This window comes from Lipotes vexillifer, unplaced genomic scaffold (assembly GCF_000442215.2).
Source record: "Lipotes vexillifer unplaced genomic scaffold, Lipotes_vexillifer_v1.1 scaffold164, whole genome shotgun sequence".
In the NCBI taxonomy this organism is placed as follows: Eukaryota; Metazoa; Chordata; class Mammalia; order Artiodactyla; family Lipotidae; genus Lipotes; species Lipotes vexillifer.
The window spans coordinates 3920970-3943084 of NW_006789313.1; the positions used below are offsets into that span (position 1 = coordinate 3920970).

The window sequence follows — 22115 nt, forward strand, 5'->3', positions numbered from 1 at the left end:
ACTACAGTGTGCTCAAATGACATGTGCTGGGTGCACGCCTGGGGTCTAAGCAGTCTGGCCTCTTCATCGTGAGCAGATGATAGCACTGGACCAGACAATCTTTTAAGTCACTTCCAGCCATAAAAATGTATGTTTATAATTCTTATGTCTAAATGCATTGAGGAACTTCATTATTTACAAGAAGCCTGTAACAAATATCCTGGCAGAAAGGAAAACTGCCCTATTCATTTTCTATTGCCTGATAACAAATTACCACAAACTCAGTGACTTAAAGGCATTCATTTATTGTCCCGCAGTGTCCACGGGTCAGGAGTCAGGGCACAGCTTAGCTGGGTCCTCTGCTCAGCATCACACAAGGCTGCAGTCAAGGTGCCAGCCAGGCTGCATTCTTTCCTGGAGCTCGGGGTCCTTTTCTGAGCTCACATGGTTGTGGGCAGAATTCATTTGCTTACATTTGTAGAGCTAGGGCTCCATTTTCTTGCTGGCTGAAGCCAGGGGCCAACCACTCTCAGCCCCATGAGACCTCCCTGGAACCCCTGTCGCGTGGCCCTCTGGCAACATGGCAGTTTACTTGTCCGAGGCTATCTTCCTCTCCCATCTGCTGAGATGGGGTCTTCTACAGTGAAACCCAATCAAGGGCACGGCAGTCGCTCTCTGCCATATTCTGTTTGCTGGAAACAAGGCACAGGTTCTAGGAGAGGGGATTGTACAAGGGGGTGACTCACTGGGGGACACTTTTAGGGTATGTTCCCAATACCCAGCAGCCCCTAATGTGACGGGTCGGGAGAGTTGCAAGAATGTCCTAATGTCTGAATTTGCTTAAAGGCAAAGGACTTTAGTCGGTGGGATTAAAGTTCCATTTCTTCTCCCGTGGTCCTCCAAGTCTGATCAAAAGCCCGACATCAAGGTGAGCAAGGGATAAGTGGAGCCCCTGATGTCATAAATAAATAAATCCACATGCCTCATCTCAGTGGCAGCTAAAAGGCAGTTGGTGAATCCTGCACCATTTAATGTAAGAACTAAAATCATGGAGAGTGAGGAAGGGGTGGAGAGAAGTCCAGAGGAACCAAGTGAGAGGGAATGGTTTTGAGGGTGGAGAGAGGCTCCAGGGGCAGCCTCTTCATGTAATTCCAGGGAAGCGCCGCGTGGTCCCTGCCTGCAAAGTGGGCTCTCGAGTGGGGGCACTTTTCCCTTCAGGGACATTTGGCAACTCTGGAGACATTTATCAGTAGGGCTGAGGTTGCGACGCTCTGCTGTAGGTCCCCCGGCTTTGCCTGACCGACAGCCGTGTGCCTTGGGAAAGAATACTGAAGCCACCGCACCACCCTCCCTTGTCACCTTCCAGGGCGGGAATGGTGGATGGTGGTGCTTGCTGTGGGCCTGGGGGGGTCTCCATGCTCTACGAAGAGCCAGCGCCTCAGCTTGTTCTGTGACCAGAGCAGGCACTGCCTCGGTGGCCGGTGGGTTGCTCCCACCTGTGACTGTCCCCCTGAGCACTGCAGAAAGCTGCTGGCTTTGGTTACCCGAGAGAGGAAGTGAATGGACGTGAGATTGTTCAGCCCCGAGTGGAGAGAGGAAGGGAGTGTTGAAGGTGGGAGCAGTGACAATAGCTACGGTTAGGCACCGGGTCTCTGGGAATCTCTGAGCAGTGGGCAATCAGCAGCCAGTTAACTGCCCTCTTTCAGCTCAAGTTGGAGTGAGGGTGTTGATTGAAACACCCATGACTTAGCCCCGTGTGGTTTAATAATTCTGGGCAAACATCTGGATTTGTTTTGGTTTCCAGGTGGAGCCCAATACCAAAGTGTTTCCAGCAGTCTTCCTGCAGCCTACAAGCACCTCTTTGTTTCAGTTTGAACTTGGGAAGCTGAAGGTATTTATCTGTCCCCTCATCTAATGTCTGTGACATGAGGGGACATGCTGACCATTAGGGGGAGAGGCTCAGGCCTGAGAAAACCGGGAATCTGTCGCCTCTTGCTTCTCATATGCCTCCCAAACGTCTACACTTCCATGTGAAATTCATGCAACAGTAGATAGGTTCCCATTTTCCCCTTCTCCCACTTCAGTTGAGTACCGAAAGAATTAATGAATGTTCACATAACCCATTATGTCAGGTCTTCATTGATGCTGGTGAAGCCCTCATTGGTCCCTGGGTGCATTTGTCTCTTTTTAATGTATGCTCATCCTTTTGGTCAACATGGGCCAGGTGCATTGTCCAGCCACTGAGCATCTCTGTGTTGCACACGTGTCCTCCCCCCTGATGCCTTTCTGCCTTGCCCCAGAACGCCATGCCCCTGTCGGCAGCCATATTTAAGAGTGAAGAGAAAAACCCCGTCCCGCAGTGCCCACCACGGCTGGACGTCCAAACCATCCAGCCCGTCCTCTGGAGCCGCATGCCCAGCAGCTTCCTGAAGGTGGAGACGGAGCGGGTGAGCGACCGCCATGGCTGGGTGGTGCAGTGCCTGGAGCCTCTACAGATGATGGCGCTCTACATCCCCGAGGAGAACAGGTAGTGGGGGGGCCCAAAGAGGAAGGGCCAGGCCCGGGAGGCAGGGAAGCAGTACCCAGCAAGCCCAGAAGGGAAGGAGGATCATCCTCATTGGCAAAGGGCCCAAGATGACTGCTGATTGTCCCGAAGCCGCGGTTTCTCTTCTTTGCCTTCCCCACTTTGATTATTCACTCAGAAACTGCATGATATTCACAGTGACAGGCCTGCCACGGGGCTTTCACTGTAGCTCCGAGTACCTGCACTCAGGGACATTTTCATGCGTTTAATTAAAAACCCTAGCGTGGCTCAGAAATAATATGTTATTGATGGCAAGAAGGGGAAGAATGAGGCATGCCTAGCTTGCTTGGAGAACCAAGAATCAGGCTCCTGGTCCTCACTCTTTAAGAGGTGCTCCTGGGGCTTCCCTGGTGGCGCAGTGGTTGAGAGTCCGCCTGCAGATGCAGGGGACGCAGGTTCGTGCCCCGGTCCGGGAGGATCCCACATGCCGCGGAGCGGCTGGGCCCGTGAGCCATGGCCGCTGTGCTCCGCAACGGGAGAGGCCACAACAGTGAGAGGCCCGCGTACCGCAAAAAAATAAATAAATTAAAAATTAAAATTAAAAAAAAAAGAGGTGCTCCTGGATTATGGCCTAGATTCAATTCCAGCACTATCACTTTCTGGCTGCGTGGGCTTGAGTGAGTTACTCATACACTCCAGGCCTCAGTCTTCTCATCAGTACAGTGAGATCAATGCCCACCCAAAGGATTGCTGAGAGAGAAAAAATGAAATTGTGTAGGGAGAATCTAGTTCAGTTTCTGTTTAAGTAAGTTTTATTTTTATGGATATTATTACCCCTTGATCTCTTGGACTGAAAAGGTAAGGCAATAGAGGATGGAGGTATTTGACACCTGCATAGCTCACATTTAGGTATTCCACTGGGTCATGGGCAGCAGAAGGGCAGGCTAGGGTAGGGAAGGAGCAGAAGAGACCAGGAGACCAGCCAAGTAAGCCAATTGCAAAGTGTCCTCAGGTTCTCAGTGAGAAGCAAGACAAAATGGAAAAATCTAAGCAGAGATCAGAGCCCTGGGCCCCCGCACACAAGGGAATAATACACAGCAAATAGATCTCTACAGTCAGGATGGAGAAAGTGAACCTGACTATGCCGACTCATCACAGGTTGCAAGGCGTTTCCTCTCTGGACAGGAGCGCGGGTGTGTGTTTGTTTTCAGGAAAACGATAGCCCCATGGCTGATGGTAAACTGGAGATTCCATAGATGAGGCAGATGGTAAATTGATGGGAGGGCTTTAGCTACGTCTTCTGAGGGGCTCTTACATCAGGAAACAGAGGATCCCCTTGAGCCTACAAATAAGAGGACCAAGTCACCTGTCATGTACCTGAATGTTTTCAGTTCTGAGTTGGGTTTTTCCCTAATAGTGGGGACTTTGATATTTGGCAAGCTAGTGGCTTTTAAGTCTTACAGACTTTTGAGACCCTCGTAGTTAGAAATGGTGGATAATCAGGAGCTGGGATAGGGACCAGAACTGGGAGACGAATGATAACCCATGAGAGACTCCTCCAGGCTTCTACCCGCTCTGCCTTCCTTGGCTCGGGTGAGATGCGTGGGGATTCCGAGGGTCAGCGCTCCGCTGAATTCTGGCACAGTTTTCTCCCCCTGGAGTGGTTGATTGCTTGTCTCCTCCTCAGGTGTGTGGACATCCTGGAGCTCTGCGAGAAGGAGGACCTCCTGCGGTTCCATTACCACACGCTGAGACTCTACAGCGCCTTGTGCGCCCTGGGAAACAGCCGGGTGGCTTACGCCCTGTGCAGCCACGTGGACCTCTCCCAGCTCTTCTATGCCATTGACAACAAGTACCTCCCCGGCTTCCTGCGCTCCGGCTTCTATGACCTTCTCATCAGCATCCACCTGGCCAGCGCTAAGGAGAGGAAGCTGATGATGAAGAATGAGTACATCATCCCCATCACCAGCAACACCAGGAAAATCCGCCTGTACCCGGACGAGTCCAAGAGGCATGGGCTCCCTGGGGTGGGCCCGAGAACGTGCCTCAAGCCAGGGTTCAGGTTCTCCCCCGCCTGCTTCGTCATGACCAGCGAGGAACACCAGAAGCAGAGCCCCGAGATTCCCTTGGAGCTTCTCAAGACGAAGGCGCTGAGCATGCTGACGGAGGCAGTGCGGTGCAGTGGGGCTCACATCCGGGACCCCGTCGGGGGGTCCGTGGAGTTCCAGTTCGTGCCTGTGCTGAAACTCATCGGAACCCTGCTGGTCATGGGGGTGTTTGACGATGACGATGTTCGGCAGATCCTCCTTGTCATCGACCCCTCCGTGTTTGGGGAGCACAGTGCGGACACACAGGACGGAGCAGAGAAGGAGGAGGTGACCCAGGTCGAGGAGAAGGCTGTGGAGGCTGGGGAAAAGGCCAGCAAGGAGGCTCCCGTCAAAGGCTTGTTGCAGACCCGACTACCGGAGTCCGTCAAGCTGCAGGTAACTCGGGGCAGCCAGCATCCTGCCCTTGGAAAGAGCTGGGGAGGGTGACAGTGCAGCCTGGTGGTGACGCCCGGACTGTGGGCATTGGCTTGAATGTGGAGTGTAGCAGAGATGCTCAGGGAGAGCGCCCACTGGTCCTGCTTGTTTCTGAGCTGGAAGGTACTCCCTAAGTCTCCCCAAACCAAAATGAAAATACCAGCCCTCGTCAATAAAGCGTGTGCTTTAGAACTTTTTCTGGTCCCAGTGATGGATTTTCCCTGGTCTTCTCTCCTACCCTTTGGGACTAAAGCTCTCATCTGTGACATCTTGTCTGGAGACGGGGAGGAACCTTTGGCCGTGGAGTGGACCAAAGGAACTGGCTTGTAGAATGACCACACTCATCAGCTGCTCTCAGTTGTTGCCGTGCTCCGATCACAAGCCTGACGTGAACCTGTTACACTGGCACTCAGAGAAAGTACCACCTGCGCTGGGTGTCCTGCTCACTTAGAGCTGCCCCCTCACGCAGCTTAGTCTTACCAGACGTAAGCTAGCATCAGTGATGCACTGAAGAGGATGGTGACTTTTGTCTTCTCAGCACTGAGAAGAGAGAAATGAAAACAAATAGAGGAGAAATTAACACAACACTGTAAATCAGCTATACTTCAATAAATTTTCTAAAAAGTGAAAAACGAGAAAAGAAAAGAAATAGAGGAGAGCAGTTGATCTTAGTGGAGTGACCCTGGTTCAGGCATCCCCGGACTTCCGTTCCTGCTCCTCAGCCACTTACTAGCTAAATAAATTTGCCAAGTCAGTAGCCCATCAGTCTTGGCTTTATGATTTGTAAAATGTGGATGATGATATAGTAAAACATAATATTAAAATGTGTTTTAAAAAAATATAATTTGAAACGTATTTTACCATAAAATATATTATAAAAAATAAAATAATCTGGGCTTCCCTGGTGGCGCAGTGGTTGAGAGTCAGCCTGCCGATGCAGGGGACGCGGGTTCGTGCCCCGGTCCGGGAAGTTTTTGGTGCTCCCTGGTTAGACTGTAGTGTGAAAGAGGATCACAAAAATCTGTCTCTCAAACAGCAAATATAGTTGAAACCAGCAATAAGTTCACCACCAGGAGTCAAAACAAGGAAGCAGTTACAGTCTCACTCTCTAACTGTGAAAACCTGGTAGCCAAAGAAAATCAGAAGATTCTAGCATGGCTAGGCTTAGCAGTAGGCAGCTTTGGAAAAAGTCAAGAGAAACCCTTAACTATCATTACAGAGAAAAGAAGGGCTCCCAGAGCTTTACATTTTCCAGGGATTCAAATAAATTGAGCAATAATCTTAAGACTCTGGGCACCCTTGACCCATGGGATATTTTTAGAGGAATAGCACCCACAACTATGTGACATGAATTCTCAGATAAGATATTAAGAGAATCTCTGAAGAAATAGAACTCACTCAATAGCCCGTGAGTTCTGGGCTATTGCCCAGAGCCCCAGCAGAGCTTCCCCCTTCCCCTTGCACCACAGACTATAGAAAACGAATCTAATACAATAATCACTCTTTAACCTGTAGCTCAGGGGAGAAAACCATGCAGGTTCAGATGAGCTGCAAATAGTGTCACCAAGAATTGACTTGTGTTCTGTCAGAGCAAAGAGAGGTTTGGTTAGAGTTGTCTACCTTAAGCTTGCAAAAAAAAAAAAAAAAAAAAAAAATCTGCAGTCGAAGCTCCCTTATCCAATATGATGGGATTGGTAGGTGGCCATTTCATCAAGACATTGAATATAGAGGAGAAGCATAACAAATTTTACATATGTACCTTAAATATTTTATTAAAACATAGAAATGTGCTATTCTGATGGAGGGCCAAGACCTCTTCTTTTTTTTTTTTTTTAATAATTAATTTTTTTAAAAAAAGATGTTACCTCAAGACAAATGAAAATGAAAACAAAAATTACCAAAACCTATGGGATGCAGCAAAAATAGAAGAGGGAAGTACATTGCAATAAATGTTTACATTAAAAGGAGAAAGATCTCAAATAATCTGACTTTATATTTCAAGGAGCTAGAAAAAGAACCAACCAAGCCCACATTTAGCAGAAGGAAGAAAATAAATATTAGAGCAGAAATATAAATGGGAAGAAAAAGCAGGAAAACAATAGGAAAATGTCAAAACTAAGAGTTGGCTTATTTTATTGTAACTTTTCTTAAGTCTAAAATTAAGAAAAGAAGTGTGCCTGCAGTAGCCAGTTTAATTGAAGCAGGTATCTATATGCACATGATTTGGGGCAAGATATCTTCTTTAATATGAGTCCCTGACTGGCACATAGAGTCCTCTCTTTTCCATGGATGACACCTGTCATGCACCATCTATGATTACCACTTTGGGGTCTTTAAGGTAGGTAATTGAAAGCAACCTGAGTGCAAAATGCTTCTAGATTTTTATGATTTCCCCCAACTTTTTATAGTTGTCTAACTCACACTCAATTTTAGCATTTTTTTTAAAAAAAAAAACTCGCCTTTCACAGATGTTCCCTAGTCATTCAACTTAGTTTTCCTATTTCATTCACCCACATGACTTTAAATGTTGTAATTATAATCACAAGTGAGAGGAGCCTAAGCTCTGGGTCCCAGTTTACCTGGCTGGAGCAGAGGTGTGCAGATGTGCAGAGACTGTCCTGCTAGGTGACAGCACCCCACCACCAGGGGCCTTGTCTGCGCCCAGACACACTGGAGAGTGTTCTTGGTTCGGACGCACAGACCCAGCGGCCATGGCTCACGGGCCCAGCCGCTCCGCGGCATGTGGGATCTTCCCGGACCGGGGCACGAACCCGCGTTCCCCGCGTCGGCAGGCGGACTCTCAACCACTGTGCCACCAGGGAGGCCCTGGAGAGTGTTCTTTAGTCACGTGTGATGGGTTAAGTGGAGGTGGGTGAATAGAACTTCTGCTTTAGTAAAAATATGAGGAACACCCGTAAAGTATGGCAAGTGCCTGGCACAGTGTCTGGCAAATAGCTAGTGCTCAATAAGGTATGGCTATTTTTTTCTTATTAGTATAAATTCTAATGGCGATGAGATTAGTTATAACAATTGATCATAGAAAAACAGCGCTGATAAACCAAAACAGTGAAAGATGGGGAGGGAAGCAGAAGTCTCACTTTCCCATCATCCAGAACCGGAGGATGTCAGGAAGGAGACCCAGTGCTCATATGTACCATTCACTGGTGGTTTCCGTACTGAGCTTAGAGCCCTGGGGAAACGCTCTCCTACATGCTGTTCTCTGTCTCCACAGGTAGACACGCTCTGTGTTTAATGAGCTCATTTTCCTGTTGTTCTCCTGGCTCAGCGGTAAAGAGCTGGGCTCTGGGTTCAAGTACTAATCCAGAGTCATCCAGTAATGGCCAACTTGGATTCCAGTAATAACTCTATGATCACTGTGTGACACTGGGCAAGTTCCTTAAATCGCCTAAGTCTCAGTGTTACCATCTGTAGAATGGGGATGATAGCCGCTTCACCAGTGTATATGAAGTATTATTATATTCACGTGTGTGTACACTTTTGCAGATGTGTGAGCTCCTCAGCTATCTCTGTGACTGTGAGCTGCAGCACCGGGTGGAGGCCATCGTGGCCTTTGGCGACATTTATGTCTCCAAGCTCCAGGCAAATCAGAAGTTCCGCTACAACGAACTCATGCAGGCCCTGAACATGTCTGCGGCCCTGACTGCTCGGAAGACCAGGGAGTTCCGCTCACCCCCGCAGGAGCAGGTGAGAAGCCCCTCCTGAGCCTCCATCCCATTCCTAGGGAAGAGCTTGAACCCGACGAAGCAGGGTACACAGAGCCTTCATGGGAGGTTGAAAGACCCCGGCCAGCACCAGGAGACAGGCTAGTCCTGTGCTGAGACAACTGGGAAGCCTCGGCCAGCCGTCTTGGGTGGAAAGATAACCTTCCAAAACCACACACAGAGCCAGGCTTCCTCCTTTCTGTCGCTCGCTCATGCCACCACTCCTGTCTCTGTTAGGATCCAGCTTCTACCCCTTAGAAGCATATCTGTCCAGTCCTCCCAGAAGTCACTACTCTCCAGCAGAGATCAGCAGAATGTGGTCTGCATTTCCTGACTCGTGAGGGCGGGTGCACGGTCTTCCTTGACCCGAGACCCTCTGGAATCCCCCCACCCCAGCCTCAGGAAGCCTGGAGGGCACGACATGGATGAGGGAGTCCTCTCCTGGGATGTGTTGTCTCCATTCTTTGCGCTACCCCACCTTGTAGTCAGCCTCATCCAGGTTGAAGGGCTGCTTTGAAAAGAATGAAAATCCTGGTGAGAAACTTGCAGATGAGGGAGGGACAGCTTGTAAAATAATAGTCTCCATTTGTCGCTGCTGCTCGGCCGCTCACGTATATCCTGCAGGCCATTTGTCACAGCTCCCTCAGTTTCAAAAGAGAAGATAGATCTTCCAGTGAAGAAATTCATTTTTTGTTGTCGAAACCAAATCTTTGGATCTTATATATATTTAATAAGCAGCCTATCCATCAATTGTTGTCGATATAATTACCACCATTTTGTAACGATGGCGAGGCCACAACAGCATGGTCCAGTTACGTTCCTAAAACCTAGTTTATAGGCTATAGATACTTATATTGGCTTAAAAATGAACCACCTATCTTGGCTTTTTAAGATTCCTTTGAATGATACTGGCCTTGATAAAGAGCAGACGGAGCTTCACTTCTCTTGGCTAGAGGCAAAATGCGAAGGCCCTGTGGATTGGTGAGACACATACTTTGCACTGTGCTGAGGGAAATGCAGTGAGTGTGCATTATTCTTGAAGGCTTTACGGATGTTGTCAGGCTGCTTTTGGACTGGCAACAGGTGCGAACATTCCCTATTTCACCGGGCAGAGGCTGACTTGTATTTGTGAAAAATTTGTGAAGGTGGATGAAGTCTTGATTAAAACACTGCTGTTGGCTTCAGAGCCTGGCTCCCATTCCGGCTCCACCATCACTCACCCGGTAGTCTTGGGCACATGACTTCTCTTTGTCTCTCAGTTTCTTCAGGCTGCAAAATGTGGATGATGTTTGTGAGAATCCTATGAGATAATTCATTTAGATTGCTTAGCAGGAAATCTGTCAGGTAGTAAACATTCTGTAAGTACTACAAGCTATCATTAGTTTTAGTGTCAGAGGTATTTGCATTTGCCTCATACCATGTTCTGTGACCTTCTGTCAGTGAGCCAGTGACTAGAGTTTCTGCATGTTTTCTGGCATCTCCTCAAGCCAGCCGGGACTTGGTTGTCCATCTGACACTGTCATCCCCATAGACACAGCTCATGATCCTGGATCCTAGAAGGGCCCTGCTGGCTCCACCCTCTTCTAGCCCCATTCTGCCTCCTTCTCTTCTCTTCTGTCATCTTTGGGACCTACCATCACTTCCTTCTTTAGCCTTCTAGACAATTCTCTGAAGAATCATTTCAGACCCATTTCAGAAGTCTGTATCTCAAGAACTTGAGCAGACCTCAGAATCCCTGGAAGGCTGAATAAAACACAGATTGCTGGCCCCACCTCTAGGGTTTCTAATTCAGTAGGTCTAAGGTGAGGCCTGAGAATGTGCATGTTTAGCAAGTTTCCAGGCTATGCTGATGCTGCTGGTCTAGAAATGAAATAAAAGCAGGGACTCTGTTACCAAATTCAGCTGTCCCATCTGCCACCCCTCCCAGAGTATTCACTTCTAGAAGGAACCTACCCATAGAACTTTCTGAGTAATCAAGAATTTAATACTGATAAAGGATATGGAGGATTTCAGTTTCAGGGCAGAGGAATGCAAAATCACTTGGAATATAGGATACATAGGAATTAGAATTTTAAAACAGTGATACGATTACCTCATTCTTCTGTAACCTGTGAGGATAAAATAGAGGTTTTCAGCCCTATATCTGTACACTATTCAGAGAGATGAAAAAAACATGCTTGGGGGATGTAACTAAGTACAAAAGTAGGTAAAGCGAAGATTAGTCCAGTGATTGTTGGCAAATTAGCCAAGCACAGTTTGCAAGCCTTTCACTTTGAAAAGGACTTTCATTAAAGGGGATGACCTGGCAGAAAATTCAGTTCACTCCCCTTTTGGTTACGCCCTGAGGGCTGATGGGCCACTTGCTTCCTAAGTGTTCCAACAAAAGGAAGATCATTCAGTAAGAAATTAACTTTCAGATTCTTGAAATCAGACCTTCAGATCTGATTTTTTATTTAATAAACAACCCATCCATATAAGTTGCTGATATAATTACCATAATTTAACATTGTGGAACAACCATAAAAATTACTTTTCCAATCTGTTTTATCAATATTATTTTTTTACAAACAATAACTCCACGTTCTGCCAGAAACTTGTTTGCAGTAGGAGCTTTGAAAAAGGATCTTCCTAACAATATTAAATAAGGTTCATGGTTTAATAAGTGAGACTGTAAATTTTTTTCACCTAGATTTCCTAAACAAAAGTAGAAAATACCCCTTTGCCTGGTGTTTGGGTTACTCTGCCTGACACAGCAAGATGGACAAGATTACCTCTAGCTATTACTTCGGTGCCTCCAGATATTCACTAACCTGGGGTCATGGGTCTGTGGAAGAATTTAGACATCCAGAAATCTTAGTGACAGCTTTATTTTCACCAACTTTTCATTAATTTCTAGGAGCATTTCTTTCAATTATTGATATAGGCAGCAAAGCAAGTACCACAGAAATTACATATTTTTTCATATCATATTACAGAGTTCTAATACCTTGAAATATCATTTGCATTCATCACTACTGCAAGACCGCAGTGCATGTGAGACCTGCTGCTAGATCTTTTTGTATATATGTTACTGTATCACAAATTTGGTTTTTATCATCTTGATAACTAGATTGCAGTATAATTGTTTCTCTTTGTAATCCTCTCTATTTTGTTTTAGGTATTTACAATATTAGTCTGAGAAAAACATCCATGGGTTTCACTAGACTGTCAGAGTGGTCCATGGCACAGAAACAGTTAAGCATCTCTGACACAAAACTAGAGAGGAAAAGATGACAGGCTGGCTGCAAAACATAAAACCTACATGTCAAAAAAAATTCTGTAAGCAAAATTAAAAGCTCACTAAAAACTGAGCAAAGTATTTGGAGTATATATTACCAAGAGTTAATAAACTGCAGATGTGCAAAGCACTCACCGATTAATTTTTAAAAAGATAATCACACAACAGAAAAATGGAGGAAGAACATGGATGGAAACTATATAAACTGTGAGATAAAAGCAGTCCTTCTGTGTGGAAAAGCAAAGTTCAACCTCACCAATTAAATGCAAATTAAAGCAACAGAGGGCTTCCCTGGTGATGCAGTGGTTAAGAATCCGCCTGCAAATGCAGGGGACATGGATTCGAGCCCTGGTCAAGGAAGATCCACATGCCGCGGAGCAACAAAGCCCCTGCACCACAGTGACTGAGCCTGCACTCTAGAGCCCACAAGCCACAACTACTGATGCTATGCTCCACAACTACTGAAGCCCGCGCACCCAAGAGCCCATGCTCCACAACAAGAGAAGCCACTGCAACGAGCGGCCCGCACACCACAACGAAGAGTAGCCCTGGCTCACCGCAGCTAGAGAAAGCCTGCGCACAGCAATGAAGACCCAACATAGCCAAAAATAAATAAGTAAAATAAATTAATTAAAAAGATCAGGACTGTTTAAAAAAAAATGAAAAATAAATAAAAGCAACAGAGATATGACATTTTTCACCCATTAAATTGGAAACTATTTGAAAATATGTTAACTCTCACTACCATAATGGAGATGGCAAAGTAATACACACTCCTGTATAAATTTGGTATTAATGCAAATTGTTGTGAGCTTTCTGGAGGGCAGTCTGGCAATTAATATCAAAAGCCATTAAAATGGCAGCTCCAGTTTTAATTACTGGGTGGTGCATGCCAACGTGACTGCGCTGGTAGTGAGAGGTGCTTGGGTCATGCAGAGGCCTGTGGACTTTGCAATGGTCTCATGCAGACTTTGACATAAGAAGCGACCATGCAGCTGGGAGGGTCTTGGTGCTCTGGCCGGGTGTCAGGCCTGAGCTACCAAGGTGGGAGAGCTGAGTCCAGGACATTGGATGACCAGAGACCTCCCTGCCCCATGTAATATTAATCAGCAAGAGCTCTCCCAAAGATCTCCATCTCAATGCTAAGACCCAACTCCACCCAATGGGCAGCAAGCTTCAGTGCTGAATGCTCTATGCCAAACTAGCAAGACAGGAACACAACCCCACCCATTAGCAGAGAGGCTGCCTAAAGTTATACTAAGATCACAGACACCCCAAAACACACCACCAGATGTGGCCTTGCCTACCAGATGGACAAGATCCAGCCCCACCCACCAGAACACAGGCACCAGTCCCACCCTGCCAGGTAGCCTACACAAACCAGTAAACCAACCTCACCAACTGGGGCAGACACCAGAAATAAGAGGAGCTACAAACCTGCAGGCTGGGAAAAGGAGAACCCAAACACAGTAAGTTAAACAAAATGAGAAAACAGAGGACTATGCAGCAGGTGAAGGAGGAAGGTTTTTACCCACCAGACCAAACAAATGAAGAGGAAATAGACAGTCTACCTGAAAAAGAATTCAGAGTAATGATAGTAAAGATGATCCAAAATCTAAGAAATAGAATGAAGAAAATTCAAGAAACGTTTAACAAGGACCTAGAAGAACTAAAGAGCAAACAAATGATGAATAACACAATAAATGAAATTAAAAATACTCTAGAAGGAATCAAGAGCAGAATAACTGAGGCAGAAGAACAGATAAGTGACCTGGAAGATAGTGGAAATAACTGCTGCAGAGCAGAATAAAGATAAAAGAATGAAAAGAATTGAGGACAATCTCAGAGACCTCTGGGACAACATTAAATGTACCAACATTCAAATTTTAGGGGTCCCAGAAGAAGAAGAGAAAAATAAAGGGTCTGAGAAAATATTTGAAGAGATTACAGTTGAAAACGTCCCTAACTTGGGAAAGGAAATAGTCACCCAAGTCCAGGAAGCACAGAGAGTCCCATACAGTATAAATCCAAGGAGAAATATGCCAGGACACATATTAATCAAACTATCAAAAACTAAATACAAAGAAAAATTACTAAAAGCAGCCAGGGAAAGCAACAAGTAACAGACAAGAGAATCCCCTTAAGGTTAACAGCTGACCTTTCAGCAGAAACTCTGCAAGCCAGAAGGGAGTGGCAGGACATATTTAAAGTGATGAAAGGAAAAAACCTACAACCAAGATTACTCTAACCAGCAAGGATCTCATTCAGATTTAATGGAGAAATTAAAACCTTTACAGACAAGCAAAAGCTAAGAGAATTCAGCACCACCAAACCAGCTTTACAACAAACGCTAAAGGCACTTCTCTAGGCAGGAAACACAAGAGAAGGAAGAGACCTACAAAAACAAATACAAAACAATTAAGAAAATGGTAATAGGAATATAGATATTGATGATTACCTTAAATGTGAATGGATTAAATGCTCCAACCAAAACACACAGACTGGCTGAATGGATGCAAAAATAAGACCCGTATATATGCTGTCTACAGGAGACCCACTTCAGACCTAGGGACACATACAGCCTGAAAGTGAAGGGATGGAAAATGATATTCCATGCAAGTGGAAAACAAAAGAAAGCTAGAATAGCAATACTCATATCAGATAAAATAGACTTGAAAATAAAGACTGTTACAAGAGATAAGGAAGGACACTACATAATGATCAAGGGATCAATCCAAGAAGAAGATATAACAATTATAAATGCCTATGCACCCAACATAGGAGCACCTCAATACATAAGGCAAATGCTAACAACCATGAAAAGGGAGATCAACAGTAATACAATAATAAAAGGGGACTTTAACACCCCACTTACACCAATGGACAGATCATCCAAACAGGAAATAAATAAGGAAACACAGGTTTTAAATGACACAACAGACCAGATAGATTTAATTGATATTTATAGAACATTCTACCCAAAAGTGACAGAATACACTTTCTTCTCAAGTGCACATGGAACATTCTCCAGGATAGATCATATCTTGGGTCACAGATCAAGCCTAGGTAAATTTAAGAAATTGAAATCATATCAAGTATCTTATCTGACCACAATGCTATGAGACTGGATGTCAATTACAGGAAAAGAAAACTGTAAAAAATACAAACACATGGAGGCTAAACAATATGCTACTAAATAACCAAGAGATCACTGAAGAAATTAAAAAATACCTTGCAACAATCACAATGAAAACACAATGATCCAAAACCTATGGGGTGCAGCAAAAGCAGTTCTAAGAGGGAAGTTTATAGCAATATGATCCTACCTCAAGAAAGAAGAAAAATCTCAAGCAACCTAAACTTACACCTAAAGCAGTTAGACAAAGAAGAAGAAGAAGAACAACAACAACAACAAAAAAAACCCCAAAAATAGCAGAAGGGAAGAAATCATAAAGATCAGATCAAAAATAAATGAAAAAGAAATGAAAGAAACAATAGCAAAGATCAACAAAACTAAAAGCTGGTTCGTTGAGAAGATAAACAAAATTGATAAACCATTAGCCAGACTCATCAAGAAAAAAAGGGAGAAGACTCAAATCAATAGAATTAGAAACGGAAAAGGAGAAGTAACAAGTGACACTGCAGAAACACAAAGGATCATGAGAGATTATTACAAGCAACTGTATGCCAATAAAATGGATAACCGGGAAGAAATAGACAAATTCTTAGAAGAGTACAATCTTCCAAGATGGAACCAGGAAGAAATAGAAAATATGAACAGACCAATCACAAGCACTGAAATTGAAACCGTGATTAAAAATCTTCCAACTAACAAAAGTCGAGGACCAGGAGGCTTCACAGGTGAATTCTATCAAACATTTAGAGGACAGCTAACACCTATCCTTCTCAAACTCTTCCAAAATATAGCAGAGGGAGGAACACTCCCAAACTCATTCTATGAGGTCACCATCACCCTGATACCAAAACTAGACAAAGATGTCACAAAAAAAACTACAGGCCAATACACCGATGAACATAGATGCAAAAATCCTCAACAAAATACTAGCAAACAGAATCCAACAGCACATTAAAAGGATCATACACCGTGATCAAATGGGGTTTATCCCAGGAATGCAAGGATTCTTCAGTATATGCAAATCAATCAATGTGTTACACCATATTAACAAATGGAAGGATAGAAACCATATGATCATCTCAGTAGATGCGTAAAAAGCTTTTGACAAAATTCAAAATGCATTTATGGTAAAAAAAAAAAAAAAAAAAAACCTCCAGAAAGTGGGCATAGAGGGAACCTACCTCAACATAATAAAAGCCATATATGACAAACCCAGCCAAAAACATTCTCAATAGTGAAAAACTGAAAACATTTTTCCTAAGATCAGGAACAAGACAAGGTTGCCCACTCTCACCACTGTTATTCAACATAGTTTTGAAAGTTTTAGCCACGGCAGTCATAGAAGAAAAAGAAATGAAAGGAATCCAAATTGGAAAAGAAGTAAAACTGTCACTGTTTGCAGATGACATGATACTATACATAGCGAATCCTAAATATGCTACCAGAAAACTGCTAGAGCTAATCAATGAATTTGGTAAAGTAGCAAGATAAAAAATTAATGCACAGAAATCTCTTGTATTCCTATACACTAGCAATGAAAGAACAGAAAGAGAAATTAAGGAAACACTCCCATTTACCATTGCAACAAAAAGAATAAAATACCTACAAATAATCCTACCTGAGGAGACAAAAGGCCTGTATTCAGAAAACTATAAGACACTGATGAAACAAATCTAAGATGATACAAACAGATGGAGACATATACCATGATCTTGGATTGGAAGAATCAACATTGAGAAAATCACTGTAGTACCCAAAGCAATCTACAGATTCAGTGCAATCCCTATCAAACTACCTATGGCATTTTTCACAGAACTAGAACAAAAAATTTTGCAATTTGTATATAAATACAAAAGACCCCAAATAGCCAAAGCAATCTGGAGAAAGAAAAACGGAGCTAGAAGAATCAGTCTCCCTGACTTCAGACTATACTACAAAGCTACGGTAATCAAGACAGTATGGTACTGGCACAGAAATAGAAATATAGATCAATGGAACAGGATAGAAAGCCCAGAGACAAAACCACACACATATGGTCACGTTATCTTTGACAAAGGAGGCAAGAATATACAATGGAGAAAAGACAGCCTCTTCAATCAGTGGTGCTTGGAAAACTGGACAGCTACATGTAAAAGAATGAAATTAGAACACTTCCTAACACCATACACAAAAATAAACTCAAAATGGATTAAAGACCTAAATGTAAGGCCACACACTATAAAACTCTTAGAGGAAAACATAGGCAGAACACTCTTTGACATAAATCACAGCAAGATCCTTTTTGACCCACCTCCTAGAGTAATGGAAATAAAATAAAAAATAAATGATTGGGACCTAATGAAACTTAAAAGCTTTTGCACAGTGAAGGAAACCATAAGCAAGACAAAAAGACAACCCTCAGAATGGGAGAAAGTATTTGCAAAAGAAGCAACTGACAAAGGATTAATCTCCAAACTATACAAGCAGCTCATGCAGCTCAATATCAAAAAAACAACCCAGTCCAAAAATAGGTGGAAGACCTAAACAGACATCTCTCCAAAGAAGATATACCAATTGCCAACAAACACATGAAAGAATGCTCAGCATCACTAATCATTAGAGAAATGCAAATCAAAACTACAGTGAGGTATCACCTCACACCAGCCAGAATGGCCATCATCAAAAAATCTACAAACGATAAATGCTGGAGAGGGTGTGGAGAAAAGGGAACCCTCTTGCACTGTTAGCGGGAATGTAAATTGATAGAGCCACTATGGAGAACAGTATGGAGGTTCCTTAAAAGGGTAAAAAAAGAACTACCATATGACCTAGCAATCCCACTCCTGGGCATATATCATGAGAAAGCCATAATTCTAAAGAGACATGTACCACAATGTTCATTGTAGCACTATTTACAGTAGCCAGGACATGGAAGCAACCTAAGTGTCCATTGACAGATGAATGGGTAAAGAAGATGTGGCACATTTATACACTGGAATATTACTCACCCATAAAAAGAAATGAAATTGAGTTATTTGTAGTGAGGTAGATGGACCTAGAGTCTGTCATACAGAGTGAAGTAAGTCAGAAAGAGAAAAACAAATACCGTATGCTAACACATATGTATGGTATCTGAAAAAGAAAAATGGTTCTGATGAACCTAGGGGCAGGACAGGAATAAAGACACAGATGTAGAGAACGGACTTGAGGACACGGGTGGCAGGGGGACGGGGAAGCTGGGACGAAGTGAGAGAGTGGCCTGGACTAATATATACTACCAAATGTAAAATAGATAGCTAGTGGGAAGCAGCCACATAGGACAGGGAGATCAGCTTGGTGCTTTGTGACCACCTAGAGGGGTGGGATAGGGAGAGTTGGAGGGAGGCTCAAGCGGGAGGGGATATGGGGATATATGTATACATATAGCTGATTCACTTTGTTATTGAGCAGAAACTAACACAACATTGTAAGGTAATTACACTGCAATAAAGATGTAAAAAAAAAAAAATCATAAGGGAAAAAAAAAGCCATTAAAATGTTCAAACCTTTCGGTCCAGGCATTTCGTTTCTCTGAGTTTATCCTAAGAAAATGATCAGAGAAATTCAAACCAACTTTCTTTTACAAGGATAAAAAAAAATGAAAACAACTTAAATATTTCATAGCAGATCATTAATTTTACATGCATTTTATATAAACTGCTGTTCATCCTTATGATGAAACGTAATGCACCTATTAAAGATCAAGTTAAGAAAATATTTTAATTCTCGAGATAAGGGGAAAATTTGAGTTTCAAAAAAGTTTATTTAGAGTGTGATCTCAATCTGCATACATAAAGATATTAACTAAAGTATTAACAGTGGCTGTCTTTGAGTGGGGAGATTGCAGTAAATTTTCTTCTTTAGGTAATCTCCAAGTTTTGTGTAATTAATAAATTACCTTTATAATCAGAAAAAAGTGAAAGCTACTTTTTTTTTTTTTTTAGCATCTCATAGTTTATGGCTTTATTTCATTAGTGTAGTTTTTACATCTTTGTATTCTCATGACTCATCTCTCCAAAGATCATTTAAAATGCCCTAGATGCATGACTTTTTTCTCAGAATCATGCATTCTTTCTTAAAGACAGGAATTAGAGCCATAGTCACCAAAATAATTACTCTAAAGAAGGAGAGCTGAGACAGTATCTTGGTGATGCAAAGCAATATTGCTGGAATTTTTTCTTTTTCTTTTTTTATTTGTAGTGGGGTTCTTTTCCCAGTTATTGAGATCTGGTTAGCACGTAACACTGTATAGTTTAAGGTATACAACATAATCATTTGAATATATATATATATATTGTGAAATGATCACCACAGTAAGCTTAGTTAACATCTGTCACCTCACATAGTTATGAATTTCTTTTTCTTATGATGAGAACTTTTAAGATCTACTCTCTTAGCAATTTTCAAGTACAGTATTGTTAACTACTGTCACTATGCTATACATTACATCCCCAGAATTTATTCATCTTATAACTGGAAGTTTGTACCCTTTTTTAATATGTTCATGTTTTATTTTTTATTGAAGTATAGTTGATTTACAGTGTTTCAGATGTGCAGCAGAGTGATTCAGTTATAGAAAGCTACTTTTAAATGTTGGCCATCTTTACCAAAATAATAAAATAATAATAATCGAGTTAAAAAAAATTTGCAGAGAAATATTAGGTGTCTGACTAAGATTGGATCTGAGTTCTTTGGACAGACATTGAGAACCAACTAGCCATTCTTCTTTGTCCCTCAAAGATCAACATGCTCCTTAACTTTCAACTGGGGGAGAACTGCCCGTGCCCAGAAGAGATCCGGGAGGAGCTGTATGACTTCCACGAGGACCTTCTCATTCACTGCGGTGAGCTTCCGAGATAAAAGCTTTATGAAAGACAAGTCTGTTCATGATTCCTTCGTTAGAAGCTCAGGGGGGGGTTGCAAAGTTAGTTTCCTATTTTAAATTACAATACTAATTGTCCAAGAAATGATTCTCTCTAAAACTATTTGGGTCAGAGAAGATACAGGACATCATCCTGGCATAATACATAACTGAAACTACTACCTAGAAGAAATTTTGCTGAGATCTAAGAGAGAACTGGGTCTCTAAAGAAGGAAAGAAAAGAACTGATCTTTATATAAACCTCACCCAGTTTACCTCAAGTTAAATAGTTGGGACTCTGCTCCCAGCTGAGCCAAGATTCTGATCCCCTTTGCTTTTTAGCTTCTGCAATGATATAAGTGTGGCCATGTCTGCCCTTAAGGATTCGAAACCAGCCTTACCTGCTTAGATACATATCTGCTCGTTTTAAAGTGGCTCTCAGCAATTGTGCTGCTTGTACATGGGTGGATTGAGTACTATGTGGATAAGAGATGACCTTTTCATTTGAAGTAACTCATGGTTAACTCTTTCTTTTTGGACACTCTAGATCCCATTTTGGGTATGGGTTAGAAAAAGTTAAGTCTTGGGATTGAAATTACTTAATGTTCTTGTATACAAGAAATCATCTTTCTAAAAATCTTGCCAAAATACATGATGTAGATAAATACTTATGGGAGGCTGCCTATAGTATCCTTAGAAAGTTCCAAAGGGTGGGAAGCAGTGTTTCTATGTTCTTTGCATCATCTGGTGGCTTCATGTACTGTTTGAGGTTATCAGTCTGTTATGTGACTTGCTTAGGGGTTCCTCTGGAGGAAGAGGAAGCGGAAGAGGAGGACGCCTCCTGGACTGGAAAATTCCGTGCCTTGGTGTATAAAATCAAAGGCTCTTCCAAGCCAGAGAAGGAGCGGCCGACAGAGGAGGAGGAGAGATGCCCTAGTAAGTTCCAGTGCCTTTCAATCACACTGCCCCCAACCTGGAGCTCTTCTAAGACTTAATTAAGATCACGGACTTTCTAAGCAAATACTGTGGGATAGAGAAGGGATGCTTAGCTAGCTTCAAGGAAGTGTTCTGTTATAATTTGTAGACCTTATTGCTATGTGTTTGGGGCTATGCTTTTCTTCTGACTTAAGGAACTTCCTTTGAGTCGTCTTTTAGGGATGGATTGCTTGGTGGGTCTGCTCTTGTCTGTCTACTTTTAAATGCCTGTAAACAGATTTCTGTTCTTTCTTTTATGTGTTCATAATCTTCCTCTTCTAAACCACTGTCGTTTCTGTCACTTTTGTTTGTGGTTCCTTAGCATTGAAAATTGCCCCAGCAAGGAAATAACGTAATAATAATAATAAGGCAGAAGTAAAGGGAATAGGTTGTGGGGTTTGGAGGGTGGCGGGGGGTTGGGTTTTGGTTATGATTTTCCTAATATAACATCCCAGAGGAATTGGACCTTCTGTTTTTCAACATTCACGAACCTTGTTCAAATCATTTCTCTAATCCTTATAGTACAGATGACTCCTACCATTTCGACCCATGTTGAAACAAGATCATAATTTGTTCTGCGAGGCAGTTGACTGTCCATTGCCGTTAACATTTCAAGAGGAAGATTGTCTGCATATTATAATCAGTCTGCTCCATAGTACCAAATTCTGCAAATATTTCACTGTCTAAAGAAGAAGGAATTTCCCAGGTTTAACAGAGTTGCCTTTTATCTTATTCCCTCTTCCTATCCATCTTAGAACATGCTTTCAAATTATAGACTAGAGCAATGGACTGTCAAGATGTGATCAGTTTGTTTGAAAACACTGCTTTGGGGTTCATACATCTTATTGCCCCTTCTATTGACCTTCCATCTTTGTCAGACTATCTCTGAAGGGAAAGAATCCTCCGCACTTATCAGCAGAAGTGTAGAAGCCTGTGGAAGAGTGTCTGGGGCACTTGGCAGCAGTTGCACTGGCAACCCTTGGTCGGTCCTATTTGTCACCATGGCGGGGGGGAGTCTTTGGTGAGGACAGGCCAGCATGATTCAAAGGTCCAAAAAAGTGAGTTTAGACTCCCTTTGTGGTACTGCCAAAGCAGAACTAA

The 22115-nt window shown here is 43.0% G+C and overlaps 1 protein-coding gene across 1 annotated transcript in view; it reads left to right on the top strand.

The window, feature by feature from the left end:
- RYR3 (ryanodine receptor 3) overlaps nt 1-22115 on the top strand; it is a 394047-nt gene that overhangs the window by 191039 nt on the left and 180893 nt on the right. The window contains exons 35-40 of the mRNA XM_007462557.1: nt 1784-1870; nt 2280-2506; nt 4191-4986; nt 8530-8730; nt 19919-20021; nt 20838-20975. Coding sequence (XP_007462619.1) covers nt 1784-1870; nt 2280-2506; nt 4191-4986; nt 8530-8730; nt 19919-20021; nt 20838-20975 — 1552 coding nt within the window. The remainder of the gene's footprint in view (nt 1-1783; nt 1871-2279; nt 2507-4190; nt 4987-8529; nt 8731-19918; nt 20022-20837; nt 20976-22115) is intronic.